Here is an 18,202-nt window from a genome sequence, read left to right as displayed (position 1 = left end):
ACCTCTTTCTGCACCACCTCCTTCATGGCTGGGTTCAGCCGCCTCTGTGGTTGAACCACTGGCATAGCATCATCCTCCAATAGGATCTTGTGCATGCATATGGCTGGGCTAATGCCCTTAAGATCACTTATGGACCACCCAAGAGCTGTCTTGTGTGTCCTTAGCACCTGAATTAGTGCTTGCTCTTCCTGTGGCTCTAAAGCAGAGCTTATGATTACCGAAAAAGTATCATCTTCTCCCAGAAATGCATATTTCAAGGATGGTGGTAGTGGTTTGAGCTCGGGCTTTGGAGGCTTCTCCTCTTCTTGAGGACTTTTTAGAGGTTCTTCTATTTTCTCTGGTTCCTCCAAATCAGGCTGAACATCTTTAAAAATGTTCTCTAACTCTGATTCGAGTCTCTAAGTCATATTGACCTCTTCCACCAGGGTGTCAATAATATCAACCCTCATGCAGTCTTTTGATGTGTCTGGATGCTGCATAGCTTTGACAGCATTCAACTTAAACTCATCCTCTTTGACTCTCAAGGTTACCTCTCTTTTTTGAACGTCAATGAAAGTTTGTCCAGTTGCTAGGAAAGGTCTTCCTAGAATGAGAATTGCACTATTGTACTCTTCCATTTCCAGCACTACAAAGTCAGTGGGAAAGTTAAATGGCCCAACCTTGACAATCATATCCTCAATTACGCCTGACGGCATTTTAACAGAACCATCAGCAAGTTAGAGACATATTTGGGTTGGTTTGACTTCTTCAGTCAAACCCAACTTTCTGATAGTGGATGCAGGTATCAGGTTGATACTTGCCCCAAGGTCGCATAAAGTTGTCTTAGTACAAGCACCCTCTAATGTGCATGGTATCATAAAGCTTCCGGGATCTTTAAGCTTTTCTGGTAAGCTTTTTAAAATGACTACACTACATTCTTCAGTGAGGAAAACTTTTTCATTTTCTCTCCAATCCTTCTTATGACTTAAGATCTCTTTCATGAACTTAGCATAAGAGGATATTTGCTCAAGTGCCTCTGCAAACAGAATATTTATCTCAAGAGTCCTGAGATAGTCTACAAAGCAGGCAAATTGTTTATCCTGTTCTGCTTGGCGGAATTTTTGAGGATAAGACATCTTGGCTTTATATTCTTCAACTTTAGTTGCTGCAGTTTTATTTCCTACAGAAGTGGTTGGAGAAGCCTGCTTAAGAGGGTTGTTATCAGCACCTGCAGGTGTCTGATCCCTTATTGGCATTTGAATGCCAGGATTGGGGGCTGGATGGGCATTTAACGCCAATTTTCCACCCTTTTTTGGCGTTTGGACGCCAGAATTGGCCATCCACTAGGCGTTTAACGCCAATTTTGCACCCTTTTCTGGCGTTTGAACGCCAGAATCATTCCTCTCTGGGCTCTTACTATCCTCATAGAGATTTTGGGCAGTGGCTTGGTCATCCTCTGTTAGTTGTTCCTTTCTTGGCTTCCTGCTGGTTTGAGTTGAGGCATTCAATGTCTTTCCACTCCTCGAATGAACAGCTTGGCACTCTTCTGTTATTTGTTTAGATAATTGCTGTCTTGTCTGATCCAATTGTGCTTCCATATTCTTGTTAGCATTTTGAGTGTCTTGTAGCATCTCTTTAAATTCTGCTAACTATTTTGTTAGAGCAAGTAATTGCTGATTGAGTTCAGCAACTTGTTCTAGAGGACTAAGTTCAGTGGATATTGCTTTAGCCTCTTCTTTCATGGAGGACTCACTACTTAAGTACAAATACTGATTTCTAGCAACTGTATCAATGAGCTCTTGAGCCTCCTCAATTGTCTTTCTCATGTGTATAGATCCTCCAACTGAGTGGTTTAGAGATATTTGGGCCTTTGTTGTAAGCCCATAGTAGAAGATGTCTAACTGCACCCACTCTGAAAACATTTCAGAGGGGCATTTCCTTAGCATCTCTCTGTACCTCTCCCAGGCATAATAAAGAGATTCATTATCCTCTTCTTTAAAGCCTTGGATGTCCAGCCTTAGCTGTGTCATCCTTTTAGGAAGAAAATATTAATTTAGGAATTTGTCTAACAACTGTTTCCATGTTCTTATGCTGGCCTTAGGTTAGTTGTTTAACCACCTCTTAGCTTGGTCTTTTACAGCAAATAGAAACAGCAATAATCTGTAGACATCCTGATCCACTTTCTTATCACGTACTGTGTCAGCAATTTGTAAAAACTGTGCCAAAAATTCAGTAGGTTCTTCCTGTGGAAGACCAGAATACTGGCAATTTCGCTGCACCATAATAATGAGATGAGGATTTAACTCAAAACTACTGGCTCTAATGGAGGATATACAGATACTACTTCTATATGAAGCAGTAGTGGGGTTAGCATATGATCCTAGAGTCCTTCTGGACTATTCAGTCCCACTTAGGTCCATGATGGAGAAAGGGAAATGATGTGAATTGTGAATAAACAATTTTCTCTCCCTTTTTTATATATATTTATATATACCGAAAATAAAATAAAATAAAATAATTAAAAAAATTTATATAAGTTCAAAAAATGAAGAGAGAGAAGGTGGTTAGGAAGTTTTGAAAAAGATATGTCCTAAAAAGATATTTGAAAATTGCTACTTGCAAGATAATAAAGAAAAGAAAAGATTTGAAAAAGATATGATTTTAAAATTTTAAAGATTGAGATTTTCTTAACAAGAAAACACCAAACTTAAAATTTTTCAATCAAATTAAAAAAATGGGAAAAGGAATTCGATAAAAAAGGAAAAGGATTTTGAAAAGTTTTATCAAAGATTTTCGAAAAATAAAAATAGAAAAAGAAATTTGGAAAAGAATTTGTTTTGAAAAAGATTTAAAAAGATAAATTTTTAAAATTGAAATCTTGACTTGATTAACAAGAAACTACCAAATTTTAAAATTTTGACTAAGTCAACCTAAGAAATTTCGAAAATGATCAGTAAAATAAAGGAAAAGATATTTTTTTGGAATTTAATGAGGAAAGAGAAAAACAACAGAATGACACCAAACTTAGAATTTTTATATCAAAACAAAGGAAACAAACAAGAAAACTTTGAATGTCAAGATGAACACCAAGAACAGATTTTGAAAATTTTTAAGAAAATAAAGACACAAAGGACACCAAACTTAAAATTTTTTATACTTTGGACACTAATAATTCGAAAATGCACAAGAAAAACAAGGAAAGACACAAAACAAGAAAAACTGAAGATCAAGCAAGGAACACAAAAATTCGAAAATATGAAGGAAAATGAAAACATGCAATTGACACCAAACTTAGAACATGAAACTAGACTCAAACAGAAAACTCTAAACCAACAAAAATAAATTATTCCTAATCTAAGCAACAAGATGAACCTTCGGTTGTCCAAACTCGAATAATCCCCAACAACGGCGCCAAAAACTTGGTGCACGAAATTACAATCACACTTTTACAACTCCGCACAACTAACCAGCAAGTGCACTGGGTCGTCCAAGTAATACCTTACGTGAGTAAGGGTCGATCTCATGGAGATTTTCGGCTTGAAGCAAGCTATGGTTATCCTGTAACTCTTAGTCAGAAGTTTAATAATAAAAAGAGTTTTGTTTGCAAAAAGTAAAAGAACATGAAATAAATGATACTTTTTTTCAGTAATAGAGAACAGGTTGGTGTTTCAGAGATGCTTTACCCTCTGAATTTTTGCTTTCCTACTGCCTTCTTCTTCAAACGCGCATGGCTCTATCTATGGCAGGCTTTATGTTGGTGGATCACCATTGTCAATGGCTACCATCCGTCCTTGATGCACGGAAACTTGTCTCTCAACAAATTTCCCTTCGGCAAGTATACCGAATTGTCGTCAAGTAAAAACTCACAATAGAGTGAGGTCGAATTCCACAGGGATTGATTGGTCAAGCAACTTTAGTTGGAAAGATGTGCTAGTTGAGCTAACAGAAATTGAGTTGAGAATTGCAGAAAATTAAATAGCGGAAAAGTAAAGTGCAGAAAGTAAATTGCAGAATCTTAAATGGGGATTTGGGGAAATGAGCATGAAGATAAATGGAAAAAAGTAAAGAGAATGGGTAAGACCAGAAATAGGAGATTCATTGGGCTTAGAAGATGTTGCATTCTCCGGATCAAATTCATTCTCATCTCTTCCTCAATCAATACATTCATTGATCTCCTTGGCAATCTTAGGTGATTGGATCCCAATTCCTTGGCAACCCAATCTCTATAAGCTTGAACAATTGCCCAATTCCTTGATTTAATTTCTCATGGGAAGAGATGAAGTATGGTCACTGATTATACCACATGTATTTTCAAATTAAAGTGTTGGGAGGATTACATGTCACTATATCCGTCCAAACCCCAATTTGGTCTAACATGAGAAAGCATTTCTAGCATGATCTCTTCATCCCTTTTCCAAGACTCAGATAAGATCCAATTATGGAGAGTTTCTTTTCCAAGACAACTAACCAATGGAATTAAGATCGAAAGCCTTCTAGTAAATCAAGAGAAAAGAAAGAGGAAGAAGAATGAAAACTATAATTGATCCATCAAATTACAACAAAGCTCCCTAACCCAATGAAAGGGGGTTTAGTTGTTCATAGCTCTAGAAATGGAAATGGAAAATGGTAGAAAAGAGTACATTCCTTAGTAACTAGAAAAGTGCAGAAAAGTAAATATACAAGGTGTAGTTCTCCAAATTGCCAAGCCACTTTCTAGTTCAAAACTACTCCTATATATACTACTCTTCTTGATCTTCTAGTTAGTTCTTCAAGTCTTGGATATGGGCCTTTGATCTTGAGTTAAAGTAGTTACAATCTTTAGTGGGCTCAACTTTGCTTGCAGAAAAGTGTGAGTTAGGCATGGACGTTAGTTAGGACGTTAGTAGTGTTAACATTAAGTGAAAATGTGGGTTCGAGAACATTAGTGACGATCACCTTTTCCACTAACGTTCCAATCCACTAATGATCCACATTAACTTCAACGTTAGTGGCACTAACGTAACCACTAACGTTGCCTTTTGGTCCTTCGCAAATGTTATTGGCGTTCACCTTTTTCAATAACGTTGCCTCTTGAGTCTTCTCCCCACATTAGAACTCACGTTAGTGTAACTAACGTGACCCTTAAGGTGGGCATGCCTAGGCTTCAAGAGCGTTAATGGCACTTACCTTTGTCACTAACGCTCTAAACGCCCCTTCTTTCCCACGTTAGAGTTCACGTTAATTGGATTAACGTGACTACTAACGTGGTGGTGATTGCCATCCCCAACGTTAGTGACAAAGGTGAGTGTCACTAACGTTGGCCCATCATACTTAACTCCACGTTACTCTTCACGTTAGTGATCTTAACGTGACCACTAACGTGGGCATTCTTGGCTTAGTCCAACGTTAGTGACAAAGGTGAGTGTCACTAACGTTGGCGATTGCTTCTTCCCCCCACGTTAGAGTTCACGTTAATTGGATTAACGTGGCTAAATGTGCCTTTGTGGAACGTTAGTGGCATTCACTTTTACCACTAACGTTGGAGCTCCTTTTTTTCTCCACGTTAGCTACCACGTTAATGTACTTAACGTGGCAACTAACGTGGGCTTTGATGGCGTTGAAGGCGTTATTGGCGATCAATTTTTCCATTAACGCTACAAGCTTGTCCCCAATCCACGTTAGTGGTTATGTTAATTAGCTTAACGTGACAACTAACGTGGCTCCTTCTTGCTTCCTTTGTCCTGAAATCTAGTAATTAAAGTGCATCAAAGTTCTGTTCCAAGTCAAGAGATTATGCATCATCAATTATATCATTCAATTTCTGCCTAATTCTCATGAAATCCTGTAAAGTTCACAATGTTTGCTTGAATCAAGGTGTAAGTGTATTTTCATCCAAAACTTGCTTAATTACTAAGAAAATGCATGAAACTACCCTAAAACAGTAAAGAAAAGGTCAGTGAAACTGGCCAAGATGCCCTGGCATCACAACACCAAACTTAAAGCTTGCTTGTCCCTAGGCAAGTACTAAAACATAGGAAAAATGAATGAAAGAACAAGATAAACAATCCATTGTTATAGAAGTCAAATTATTGGTTTATGGAGTTTCATGCCTAGCAACTTAGGTTCATTCCTTCACTGGTCTGCAGATCCTTATACTGCCCTTGAATACTTGCTTGATTGCATCCTTTGAGACTTCTTATTTATTGATCATCCCTTCTTTTCCAGGGTTTATTGCATTCTTTTTAGGCTAAGTGCTCTGTGAGGGGGAGACTCTTTAAGATAAGCTTTCAGCCAACACTCCCGAACAAGTTGGTTCAAGGTGCTAGGTGTTGAGATACCCCCTAAGGACTTACTCCCTCAAGTCTCTTTACCCCATACATGCACACCACAGTTAGTGTCCAGCACCTCTTTGGGTTACTAAGTGCTCTGTAGCAAAGGTTGCTCTTGATAGTGGACTTTCAGCTGATAATCTCGGGTTAGTTAACCCAAGTTACCAAGTGAGAAGGCACCCCTGAGAGCTTATTCATCCAAGCATATCCCTTGCACAGGAACACCACAGACACATGCCTCAATATTCAAACCCTTGGTGCCTAGCATCATTTCTTATGACTTTTCTTTCCTTTTTATAATCTTATTATTCTTTCTCTTTTTCTTATTAGGATCTTGTTAATTGGTTAGTCTCAATAGGATGTGTTCTAAACATGTGATTTAGAGCATATAATTGCCTAATTACCTTGTTGGTGAACCAACTTAGCTAATTAATTACCATACCACAAACTTAAGAACTCACTTCACAAGATAAACCCACTCTTGTTTTTCATAACATTTTCTTTTTAATTGACTTAAAAGGACAAGCCTACATATGAGCAAGATGACAATGGAAAGCCAGGGACCTAGACCAACACACTTAGACCTGAACAATGAAATTTTAAAGGCAAGATTGAAAGTTCCTAAGCTACTATGGAAGCATGTTCTATTTCATACATGATTTTCCTTATTTGAAACTTGAAAGAGATAAAAACGAAGAGGGAGCTCCACCACCTTTTACTTATTGGAATGTTCATGCTCTCTCCCTTGTTTGTCCTCTTTATGTCCACTTGCACTTCCTTGCATCCGATTCATTCTGGCTATTTTCCAATCTTCTCGTGCCTTTTTTACTGATTCATGACTCTTTTCGGCTCTCTCTCGTTCCACTCGTGCTAATTCATCCTTTACGTCCTCATACCTTGTGATCCCAGGGTGCAATACAGGCAGTTGTCCGACTAAGTATCCGAGCCTGGCTTGAGTGTTTACATGGTAACCGGTTTCACTCATATAGACTCTTTCCGAGAACACTCTGTATTTATCGAAAAGATCTGCCTGTTCTCTTTGTTTCCGATGCATCTCATGAATATGTGCACCTTGATGTGCTTAGATGTTGATTAGCTTTTGGATGGCTTCTTGTTGTTGGTCTTGCTTTTGGTTCAACTTGTGGAAGGATTCAACCCACTGTCTCCCTTGTTCCAGTTGCTGCTCCATCAATTGCTTTTGCCACTCCCCTTGTTGGTTCATCCATCTAGAGAGTGATTCTTCTTGGCGATCCATCATTTGCAATTGAAGCTCCTTTTGTGCCCCTTGATTCTCCATGTATTGCCTAGACAGGCCATCAATAGCTTCGTGTAATTGATGCATGTCTAAAGTGGCTGGGGCTTGTTCCTCTGGATTTCGTCCTTCTTCCACTTGATGGGCTGGCCTCTTTCTTAGTCTTCGTTGAGGTAGGGGAGGTGCAACGGCATGCATCCGTCGAAGGGTAATTGGGATGCCGACTTTTATCCACTCAGAATTTCCATCTTCGAACACCACCCCAGCCTTTGCACATAAACGGAAAATGGTGCTGGGGTAGCCTAATCTTCCTCCGGAATCACTTTTCTCAGTAAACTTCCGAATGCCCTGAGCTATGAGTTCGTGAACCTTGATCTCTCCCCCATTGAGTATATATTGTACCATTGTTGCTCTCTTAAGGTTTACCTCTGAGTTGTTTCCGGCGGTGAGGATGGATCTCCTTACAATTGCGAACCACCCTTTTGCTTAAGGGGTGAGATCCCCTCTCTTAATGAATTTGGATTTCTTATCTCTTACCCAATCTGCTCCTGGTATGCAGATATCTTTTACAATCTGGTCATAATTAGTACTGCTATCCAGTCTGGATTGATAGCTCTCTTCTATGAATGGTATGATTCGTAGCTTTAACACCCTCATGATGCTCATGGGACTAAAATCCACCATCATCCCTCTTACGAAGCTTATGTACGATTCATCTGCTCTATCATACCTGACCGTGTTTGCATAAAACTCTCTTACAAGAGTTGCATTTACTCTTGTGACCGGATCAGTGAGGAGCTGCCATCTTCTCTTTACCACCTTCTCTGTGATTTCGGGGCACTCAGTTTTTGTGACTTGGAAGCCTAACTCATATATGATCTCTTTCTCAGCCATCCACCCAAATTGTAATGCATGGTGAAAGGTTCTAAATTTCTTCTCATCAAAAGGGGATTGCTCTATAGGCTCCTTCCCCTTTCGCCTATTGGAGCTTGATGATGCCATGAGTAAGAATTGGTGATGTGAAGGTGTAAAGTTTCGGAAGAAAGAAGAAAAAGAAATGGAATGGACGGATACTTGAATATAGAGTAGTATAGAGTGGGGGTCATTTATATAGGAAGATGATGGGTGATTGAAGGGTGTGGATTGATGGTACGGCTTAATAGTGGACGGTTGGGGTTTGGCATTGGATGGGCACAAGGATCACTTCTTTTATGAGGTTCTTGGTTCAGTTTCCAAGGCTATCCTGCTCCCAATATTGCATGGCAACACTTCCCAAGGTACTCCCCTTGAAGACAAGTGTGTGATTCCTTTGGTGAAGTGGCCGAACCCCCTTCAATTGGTTGTCCCTTCAATTTCTTCCAACATTCCCTTTAATATCCTTGCAAGACAAGAGAAAAGAGAGATTAGTTTGAATTGTGGCGGGAGGAAAAATTTTGGATGCTAGCCACCCCCTCCCCCTTTTTTTTTTTGCTTTTGATTAACTAAGAGCCATTCATGAATGTAAACCAACCGACCAATCAAGTACTCATGCATGCAACGTTAGTGACACCAAACTTAGCTTGTGATCATGTGGTGAAAAAGAAAATTTTGATTAAGGCTCTAAGGTTGACATAATATGAATTATGTTCAAGCTCTCTTAGTGTGCCTTGAACACCAAACTTGTCATTCACTATATACTGCATGTAGAGGTTCTTATAAGTGCTTGTCAAAATTGGTTTAGGATTCATGAACCTTGCTTTATTAACTACTATCAAAGATTAAAAGGAAAGGATATAGAACATGGGTTGCCTCCCATGAAACGCTTCTTTAACGTCATTAGCTTGACGTCTGGCCTTTGTCAGGGTGGTTGGTAGTGCTTCAAATCTTCCCCTCTTGCAGTGAATCTATCTCCATTGGCTTTGTTAAGAAGCTCCACATGTTTTAAGGACAGAATTTTGCTGATGGTATACACTTGAGGCAGCTGAGATGGGATGATGGGAAGATGAGGTGGGATAGGTGGAATATAAGCAGAGACCACTTCATCTCCTGGAGAAAAATCCTCTGTAGGTATCTTCTTCTTCCTCCATACCCTTGGGGCCTTTTTCCTTATTTCCCTCGATGTTACTTTGCTCCTTGTGGTTCCTTCTTTTAGGATGGTTTTGTTTCTTGTCTCATGTGACTCTGGTGGGTCTAGCTCCTCTTAGGTTACACTTGGTTGTTGTTCCTTCTGACCACGTTGCTTGTCAACCATAGGGATTCTCAGGTGTGGTGCTTGTGCTCTTGTGCTTGTCTCTTCCATCAGTTCCTTATTGTGCTCTTCTGTTGACTCTTTGTTATCATGATCTGCTTCTTGTGAGGGTTTGAAGACATTGAAGGTGAGTTGTTCATCATGTATCCTCAATATTAGTTCTCCTCGCTCCATATCTATAAGTGCCCTGGATGTGGCTAAGAATGGTCTCCCAAGGATGATGAGATGGATGTGATTCTCTTTCATCTCCAAGATAACAAAGTCTGTGGGAAGGAAGTAGTTCTCAACCTTCACTAACACGTTTTTAACCACTCCTATTGCCTGTTTTTGAGTTTTGTTGGCCAGTTTGATGATTACGTCCGTGGATGTTAGCTCATTGATTTGGAGCTTTTTCATGAGGGGTAGAGGCATTAAATTGATACTTGCTCCCAGGTCACAGAGTCCCTTATCAATCATTGCTTCTCCTATAGCACAGGGGATGTGAAAACTTCTTGGGTCCTTCTTCTTTGTAGGTGGCTCTGTTTGAATGAGAGCACTGCACTCCTTATTCATCACTATTGTTTGCCCACCCTTCAGTGAACTCTTTTTGGTTAGCAGCTCCATTATATACTTGATGTATGAGGGCATCTGCTGTAGAGCCTTAATGAACGGTATGTTCACATGAAGAGATGCAAACATGTCGAGGAACCTTGAATATACTCTCCTTGCTACACCACCCTTGAGCCTTTGGGAAAAAGGTGCATATGGGTTCAGAGTCTCCTCTTTCTTTAGCTCCTCTTGATTTCTCTCTTCATGCTTTTCCTTTGGATTATCTTGGAAGTGTTCTGTTTGTGTGTTTGCTTCTTCCACACTCCTCTCATCACTTAGAGTGATCATCTTGCATTCATCCCATCTTACTTTCTGTGCTTCTTGGTGGGCGAAATCGTGATCACTACAACTCCGCACAACTAACCAGCAAGTGCACTGGGTCGTCCAAGTAATAAACCTTACGCGAGTAAGGGTCGATCCCACGGAGATTGTTGGTATGAAGCAAGCTATGGTCACCTTGTAAATCTTAGTCAGGCAGACTCAAATGGGTATAGATGATGAATAAAACATAAAGATAAAGATAGAGATACTTATGTATATCATTGGTGAGAGCTTCAGATAAGCGTATGAAGATACTGTCCCTTCCGTTTCTCTGCTTTCCTACTGTCTTCATCCAATCCTTCTTACTCCTTTCCATGGCAAGCTGTATGTAGGGTTTCACCGTTGTCAGTGGCTACCTCCCATCCTCTCATTGGAAATGTTCAACGCACCCTGTCACGGCACGGCTATCCATCTGTCGGTTCTCAATCAGGCCGGAATAGAATCCAGTGATTCTTTTGCGTCTGTCACTAACGCCCCGCCCTCAGGAGTTTGAAGCACGTCACAGTCATTCAATCATTGAATCCTACTCAGAATACCACAGACAAGGTTTAGACCTTCCGGATTCTCTTGAATGCCGCCATCAGTTCTAGCTTATACCACGAAGATTCCGGTTAAAGAATCCAAGAGATATCCACCCAATCTAAGGTAGAACGGAGGTGGTTGTCAGTCACACGTTCAAGGGTGAGAATGATGATGAGTGTCACGGATCATCACATTCATCAAGTTGAAGAACAAGTGATATCTTGGAATAAGAACAAGCGGAATTGAATAGAAGAACAATAGTAATTGCATTAATACTCGAGGTACAGCAGAGCTCCACACCTTAATCTATGGTGTGTAGAAACTCCACCGTTGAAAATACATAAGAACAAGGTCTAGGCATGGCCGAATGGCCAGCCTCCCAAAGTGATCAAAAGATCTAAAGATCAACAGATTCCAAAGATCAGAAGATGAAAATACAATAGTAAAAGGTCCTATATATAGAGAACTAGTAGCCTAAGGTGTACAGAGATGAGTAAATGACATAAAAATCCACTTCCGGGCCCACTTGGTGTGTGCTTGGGCTGAGCAATGAAGCATTTTCGTGTAGAGACTCTTCTTGGAGTTAAACGCCAGCTTTTATGCCAGTTTGGGCGTTTAACTCCCATTTAGGTGCCAGTTCCGGCGTTTAACGCTGGGAAATCTGAAGGTGACTTTGAACGCCGGTTTGGGCCATCAAATCTTGGGCAAAGTATGGACTATCATATATTGCTGGAAAGCCCAGGATGTCTACTTTCCAACGCCGTTGAGAGGGCGCCAATTGGGCTTCTGTAGCTCCAGAAAATCCACTTCGAGTGCAGGGAGGTCAGAATCCAACAGCATCTGCAGTCCTTTTCAGTATCTGGATTAGATTTTTGCTCAGGTCCCTCAATTTCAGCCAGAAAATATCTGAAATCACAGAAAAACACACAAACTCATAGTAGAGTCCAGAAAAGTGAATTTTAACTAAAAACTAATAAAAATATACTAAAAACTCAACTCAAACTACTAAAAACATACTAAAAACAATGCCAAAAAGCGTACAAATTATCCGCTCATCACAACACCAAACTTAAATTGTTGCTTGTCCCCAAGCAACTGAAAATCAAATAAGATAAAAAGAAGAGAATATGCAATGAATTCCAAAAACATCTATGAAGATCAATATCAATTAGATGAGCGGGACTTTTAGCTTTTTGCCTCTGAATAGTTTTGGCATCTCACTCTATCCTTTGAAATTCAGAATGATTGGCTTCTTTAGGAACTCAGAATCTAGATAGTGTTATTGATTCTCCTAGTTAAGTACGATGATTCTTGAACACAGCTACTTATTGAGTCTTGGCTGTGGGCCAAAGCACTCTGTCTTCCAGTATTACCACCGGATACATACATGCCACAGACACATAATTGGGTGAACCTTTTCAGATTGTGACTCAGCTTTGCTAAAGTCCCCAATTAGAGGTGTCCAGGGTTCTTAAGCACACTCTTTTTGCCTTGGATCACAACTTTATTTCTTTCTTTTTCTTTCTTTTTCTTTTTCTCCCCTTTTTTTTCGTTTTTCTCTTTTTTTTTGTATTCACTGCTTTTTCTTGCTTCAAGAATCATTTTTATGATTTTTCAGATCCTCAATAACATGTCTCCTTTTTCATCATTCTTTCAAGAGCCAATATTCATGAACCACAAATTCAAAAGATATATGCACTGTTTAAGCATACATTCAGAAAACAAAAGTGTTGCCACCACATCAAAATAATTAAACTGTTATAAAATTCAAAATTCATGCAATTCTTCTCCTTTTCAATTAAGAACATTGTTTATTTAAGAAAGGTGATGGATTCATAGGACATTCATAACTTTAAGGCATAGACACTAAGACACTAATGATCATAAGACACAAACATGGACAAACATGAAGCATAAATTTTCGAAAAACAAGAAAATAAAGAACAAGGAGATTAAAGAACGGGTCCACCTTAGTGATGGCGGCTTGTTCTTCCTCTTGAAGGTCTTATGGAGTGCTTGAGCTCCTCAATATCTCTTCCTTGTCTTTGTTGCTCCTCTCTCATGATTCTTTGATCTTCTCTAATTTCATGGAGGAGAATGGAGTGTTCTTGGTGCTCCACCCTTAGTTGTCCCATGTTGGAACTCAATTCTCCTAGGGAGGTGTTCAGTTGCTCCCAATAGTCTTGTGGAGGAAAGTGCATCCCTTGAGGTATCTCAGGGATTTCATGATGAGAGGGGTCTCTTGTTTGCTCCATCCTTTTCTTAGTGATGGGCTTGTCCTCATCAATGAGGATGTCTCCTTCTATGTCAACTCCAACTGAATAACAGAGGTGACAAATGAGATGAGGAAAGGCTAACCTTGCTAAGGTAGAGGACTTGTCCGCCACCTTATAAAGTTCTTGGGCTATAACCTCATGAACTTCCACTTCTTCTCCAATCATGATGCTATGAATCATGATGGCCCGGTCTAGAGTAACTTCGGACCGGTTGCTAGTGGGAATGATTGAGCGTTGGATAAACTCTAACCATCCTCTAGCCACGGGCTTGAGGTCATGCCTTCTTAGTTGAACAGGCTTCCCTCTTGAATCTCTCTTCCATTGGGCGCCCTCTTCACAAATGTCAGTGAGGACTTGGTCCAACCTTTGATCAAAGTTGACCCTTCTAGTGTAAGGATGTTCATCTCCTTGCATCATAGGCAAGTTGAATGCCAACCTCACATTTTCCGGACTAAAATCCAAGTATTTTCCCCGAACCATAGTAAGCCAATTCTTTGGATCCGGGTTCACACTTTGATCATGGTTCTTGGTGATCCATGCATTGGCATAGAACTCTTGAACCATTAAGATTTGGTGAGAACTTCCCAACCTCTTCTTCGAATCTCATGTCGGATCTCCGGATATTCACTCTTTTTGAGTGAGAAAGGGACCTCGGGGATCACCTTCTTCAAGGCCACAACTCCATAGAAGTGGTCTTGATGCACCCTTGAGATGAATCTCTCCATCTTCCATGACTCGGAGGTGGAAGCTTTTGCCTTCCCTTTCCTCTTTCTAGAGGTTTCTCCGGCCTTGGATGCCATAAATGGTTATGGAAAAACAAAAAGCAATGCTTTTACCACACCAAACTTAAAAGGTTTGCTCGTCCTCGAGCAAAAGAAGAAAGAAGAGAGTAGAAGAAGAAGAAATGAGGAAGAAGGGAATGGCTTTGTGTTCGGCCAAAGAGGGGGAGAAGTGGTGGTTAGGTTGTGTGAAAATGAAGGGGTGAAGAAGGGTTTATATAGGAGAGGAGGGGCTCATGGTTCGGTCATGTATGGGTGGGTTTGGGAGGGAAAGTGGTTTGAATTTGAAGGGTGAGGTAGGTGGGGTTTTATGAAGGATGGATGTGAGTGGTGAAGAGAAAGATGGGATTTGATAGGTGAAGGGTTTTTGGGGAAGAGGTGTTGAGGTGATTGGTGAATGGGTGAAGAAGAAGAGAGAGAGTGGTGGGGTCGGTGAGGATCCTGTGGGGTCCACAGATCCTGAGGTGTCAAGGAAAAGTCATCCCTGCACCAAATGGCATGAAAAACCACGTTTTTAGCCAATTCTGGCGTTAAACGCCGGGCTGGTGCCCATTTCTGGCGTTTAACGCCAGGTTCTTGCCCTTTCCTGGCGTTTAACGCCAGTCTGGTGCCCCTTTCTGGCGTTAAACGCCCAGAATGGTGCCAGACTGGGCGTTAAACGCCCACCTGCTAGCCTTACTGGCGTTTAAACGCCAGTAGGTTCTTCCTCCAGGGTGTGCTGTTTTTCTTCCTGTTTTTCATTCTGTTTTTGCTTTTTCAATTGATTTTGTGACTTCTTATGATCATCAACCTACAAAAAACATAAAATAACAAAAAGGAAATAGATAAAATATAACATTGGATTGCCTCCCAACAAGCGCTTCTTTATTGTCAGTAGCTTGACAGAGGGCTCTCATGGACCCTCATAAATGCTCAGAGCAATGTTGGAACCTCCCAACACCAAACTTAGAGTTTGAATGTGGGGGTTCAACACCAAACTTAGAGTTTGGTTGTGGCCTCCCAACACCAAACTTAGAATTTGACTGTGGGGGCTCTGTTTGACTCTGATTTGAGAGAAGCTCTTCATGCTTCCTCTCCATGGTGACAGAGGGATATCCTTGAGCCTTAAACACAAAGGATTCTTCATTCACTTGAATGATCAGTTCACCTCCATCAACATCAATCACAGCCTTTGCTGTGGCTAGGAAGGGTCTGCCAAGGATGATAGATTCATCCATGCATTTCCCAGTCTCTAGGACTATGAAATCAGTAGGGATGTAATGGTCTTCAACTTTTACCAGAACATCCTCTACAAGTCCATAAGCTTGTTTTCTTGAGTTGTCTGCCATCTCTAGTGAGATTCTTGCAGCTTGCACCTCAAAAATTCCTAGCTTCTCCATTACAGAGAGAGGCATGAGGTTTACACTTGACCCTAAGTCACACAGAGCCTTCTTGAAGGTCATGGTGCCTATGGTACAAGGTATTGAAAACTTCCCAGGATCTTGTCTCTTTTGAGGTAATTTCTGCCTAGACAAGTCATCCAGTTCTTTGGTGAGCAAAAGGGGTTCATCCTCCCAAGTCTCATTTCCAAATAACTTGTCATTTAGTTTCATGATTGCTCCAAGGTATGTAGCAACTTGCTCTTCAGTGACATACTCATCCTCTTCGGAGGAAGAATACTCATCAGAGCTCATGAAAGGCAAAAGTAAGTCCAATGGAATCTCTATGGTCTCATTTTGAGTCTCAGATTCCCATGGTTCCTCATTGGGGAACTCAGTGGAGGTCAGTGCACGCCCATTGAGGTCTTCCTCAGTGGCGTTCACTTCCTCTCCTTCCTCTCCAAATTCGGCCATGTTGATGGCCTTGCACTCTCCTTTTGGATTTTCTTCTGTGTTGCTTGGGAGAGTACTTGGAGGGAGTTCAGTAACTTTCTTGCTCAGCTGTCCCACTTGTGCCTCCAAATTCCTAATGGAGGACCTTGTTTCAGTCATGAAACTTTGAGTGGTTTTGATTAGATCAGAGACCAAGGTTGCTAAGTCAGAGGGGTTCTGCTTAGAATTCTCTGTCTGTTGCTGAGAAGATGATGGAAAAGGCTTGCCATTGCTAAACCCGTTTCTTCCACCATTATTGTTGTTGAAACCTTGTTGAGGTCTCTCTTGATTCTTCCATGAGAAATTTGGGTGATTTCTCCATGAAGAATTATAGGTGTTTCCATAGGGTTCTCCTAGGTAATTCACCTCTTCCATTGAAGGGTTCTCAGGATCATAAGCTTCTTCTTCAGATGAAGCATCCTTAGTACTGTTTGGTGCATTTTGCATTCCAGACAGACTTTGAGAAATCAAATTGACTTGTTGAGTCAATATTTTGTTCTGAGCCAATATGGCATTCAGAGTATCAATCTCAAGAACTCCTTTCTTCTGACTTGTCCCATTGTTCACAGGATTCCTTTCAGAAGTGTACATGAATTGGTTATTTGCAACCATTTCAATTAGCTCTTGAGCTTCTGTAGGCGTCTTCTTCAGATGAAGAGATCCTCCAGCAGAGCTATCCAAAGACATTTTGGATAGTTCAGAGAGACCATCATAGAAAATACCTATGATGCTCCATTCAGAAAGCATGTCAGAGGGACACTTTCTGATCAATTGTTTGTATCTTTCCCAAGCTTCATAGAGGGATTCTCCATCCTTCTGTCTGAAGGTTTGGACTTCCACTCTAAGCTTACTCAATTTTTGAGGTGGAAAGAACTTTGCCAAGAAGGCATTGACTAGCTTTTCCCATGAGTCCAGGCTTTCTTTAGGTTGTGAGTCCAACCATGTCCTAGCTCTGTCTCTTACAGCAAAACGGAATAGCATAAGTCTGTAGACCTCAGGGTCAACCCCATTAGTCTTGACAGTGTCACAGATTTGCAAGAATTCAGCTAAGAACTGATGAGGATCTTCCAATGGAAATCCATGGAACTTGCAATTCTGTTGCATTAGAGAAACTAATTGAGGCTTAAGCTCAAAGTTGTTTGCTCCAATGGCAGGGATAGAGATGCTTCTCCCATAGAAGTTGGGAGTAGGTGCAGTAAAGTCACCCAGCACCTTCCTTGCATTATTGGCATTGTTGTTGTTTTCGGCTGCCATGTCTTCTTCTTCTTTGAAGATTTCTGTTAGGTCCTCTACAGAGAGTTGTGCCTTAGCTTCTCTTAGCTTTCGCTTCAAGGTCCTTTCAGGTTCAGGGTCAGCTTTAACAAGAGTGCCTTTGTCTTTGCTCCTGCTCATATGAAAGAGAAGAGAACAAGAAAATATGGAATCCTCTATGTCACAGTATAGAGATTCCTTGAGGTGTCAGAGGAACAGAAAAATAGAAGAAAGAGGTAGAAGAATTCGAACTTAATCAGATAGAGTTCGAATTGTTCATTGAGAAGGAGTGGTACTCCATAAATAGAAGGATGTGAGAAGAGAGGAAGAAATTTTCGAAAATTAAGTGAAAGATTTTGAAAACATTTTGAAAAACTTTAATTGATTTTCGAAAACCAAGAATGGGAAAGAAATCAAGTAATTTTTGAAAAAGATTTTGAAATTAGAAATCAAAAAGATTTGATTGAAAACTATTTTGAAAAAGATGAGGTTAAGAAGATATGATTGGTTTTAAAAAAAAATATGTGATTGAGAAGATATGATTTGAAAACAATTTTAAATTGATTTTAAAAATTAATAACTTGGCTATCAAGAAAAGATATGATTCAAACATTAAACCTTTCTCAACAGAAAAGGCAACATACTTGAAATGTTCAATCAAATCATTAATTGATAGCAAGTATCTTTGAAAAAGGAAAGAAATTGATTTTGAAAACATTTGATTGAAAAGATATGATTTGAAAAAGATTTGATTTTGAAAAACTTTGAAAACTTGAAAAAAAATTGATTTGAAAACAAAATCCTCCCCCTTGTGCCATCCTGGCGTTAAACGCCCAGAATGGTGCACAT

The 18,202-nt window shown here is 40.2% G+C and overlaps 1 protein-coding gene and 1 non-coding gene across 2 annotated transcripts; one reads left to right on the top strand and one right to left on the bottom strand.

The window, feature by feature from the left end:
- Window positions 1–9,718: 9,718 nt before the first annotated feature.
- Window positions 9,719–10,642, bottom strand: LOC130939917 (uncharacterized). Its single transcript, XM_057867985.1, has 2 exons — window positions 10,189–10,642; window positions 9,719–10,029 (listed from the first exon to the last, which is right to left on the bottom strand). The coding sequence occupies exons 1-2, from the start codon at window positions 10,640–10,642 to the stop codon at window positions 9,719–9,721; spliced, it is 765 nt and encodes a 254-aa protein (XP_057723968.1).
- Window positions 10,643–16,843: 6,201 nt separating this feature from the next.
- On the top strand, window positions 16,844–16,951 carry LOC130942662 (small nucleolar RNA R71). Its single transcript, XR_009071226.1, has one exon. It is a non-coding gene; the product is annotated as a small nucleolar RNA R71 (small nucleolar RNA).
- The last annotated feature ends 1,251 nt before the right edge of the window (window positions 16,952–18,202 follow it).

The sequence above is a fragment of the Arachis stenosperma genome, chromosome 7 (assembly GCF_014773155.1).
Source record: "Arachis stenosperma cultivar V10309 chromosome 7, arast.V10309.gnm1.PFL2, whole genome shotgun sequence".
Taxonomy (NCBI): Eukaryota; Viridiplantae; Streptophyta; class Magnoliopsida; order Fabales; family Fabaceae; genus Arachis; species Arachis stenosperma.
This window is presented reverse-complemented; position numbering and strand designations above follow the sequence as displayed.

Bases quoted from the DNA above. Each gene is read 5' to 3' on its own strand.
- LOC130939917 (XM_057867985.1), bottom strand. From the start codon at position 10,642: ATGATCACTCTAAGTGATGAGAGGAGTGTGGAAGAAGCAAACACACAA. The intron at 10,030-10,188 runs GTATCAATTTAA...TCCTTCCCACAG, and splicing joins ACTCTGTGACCTGGGAGCAA to ACTTTGTTATCTTGGAGATG.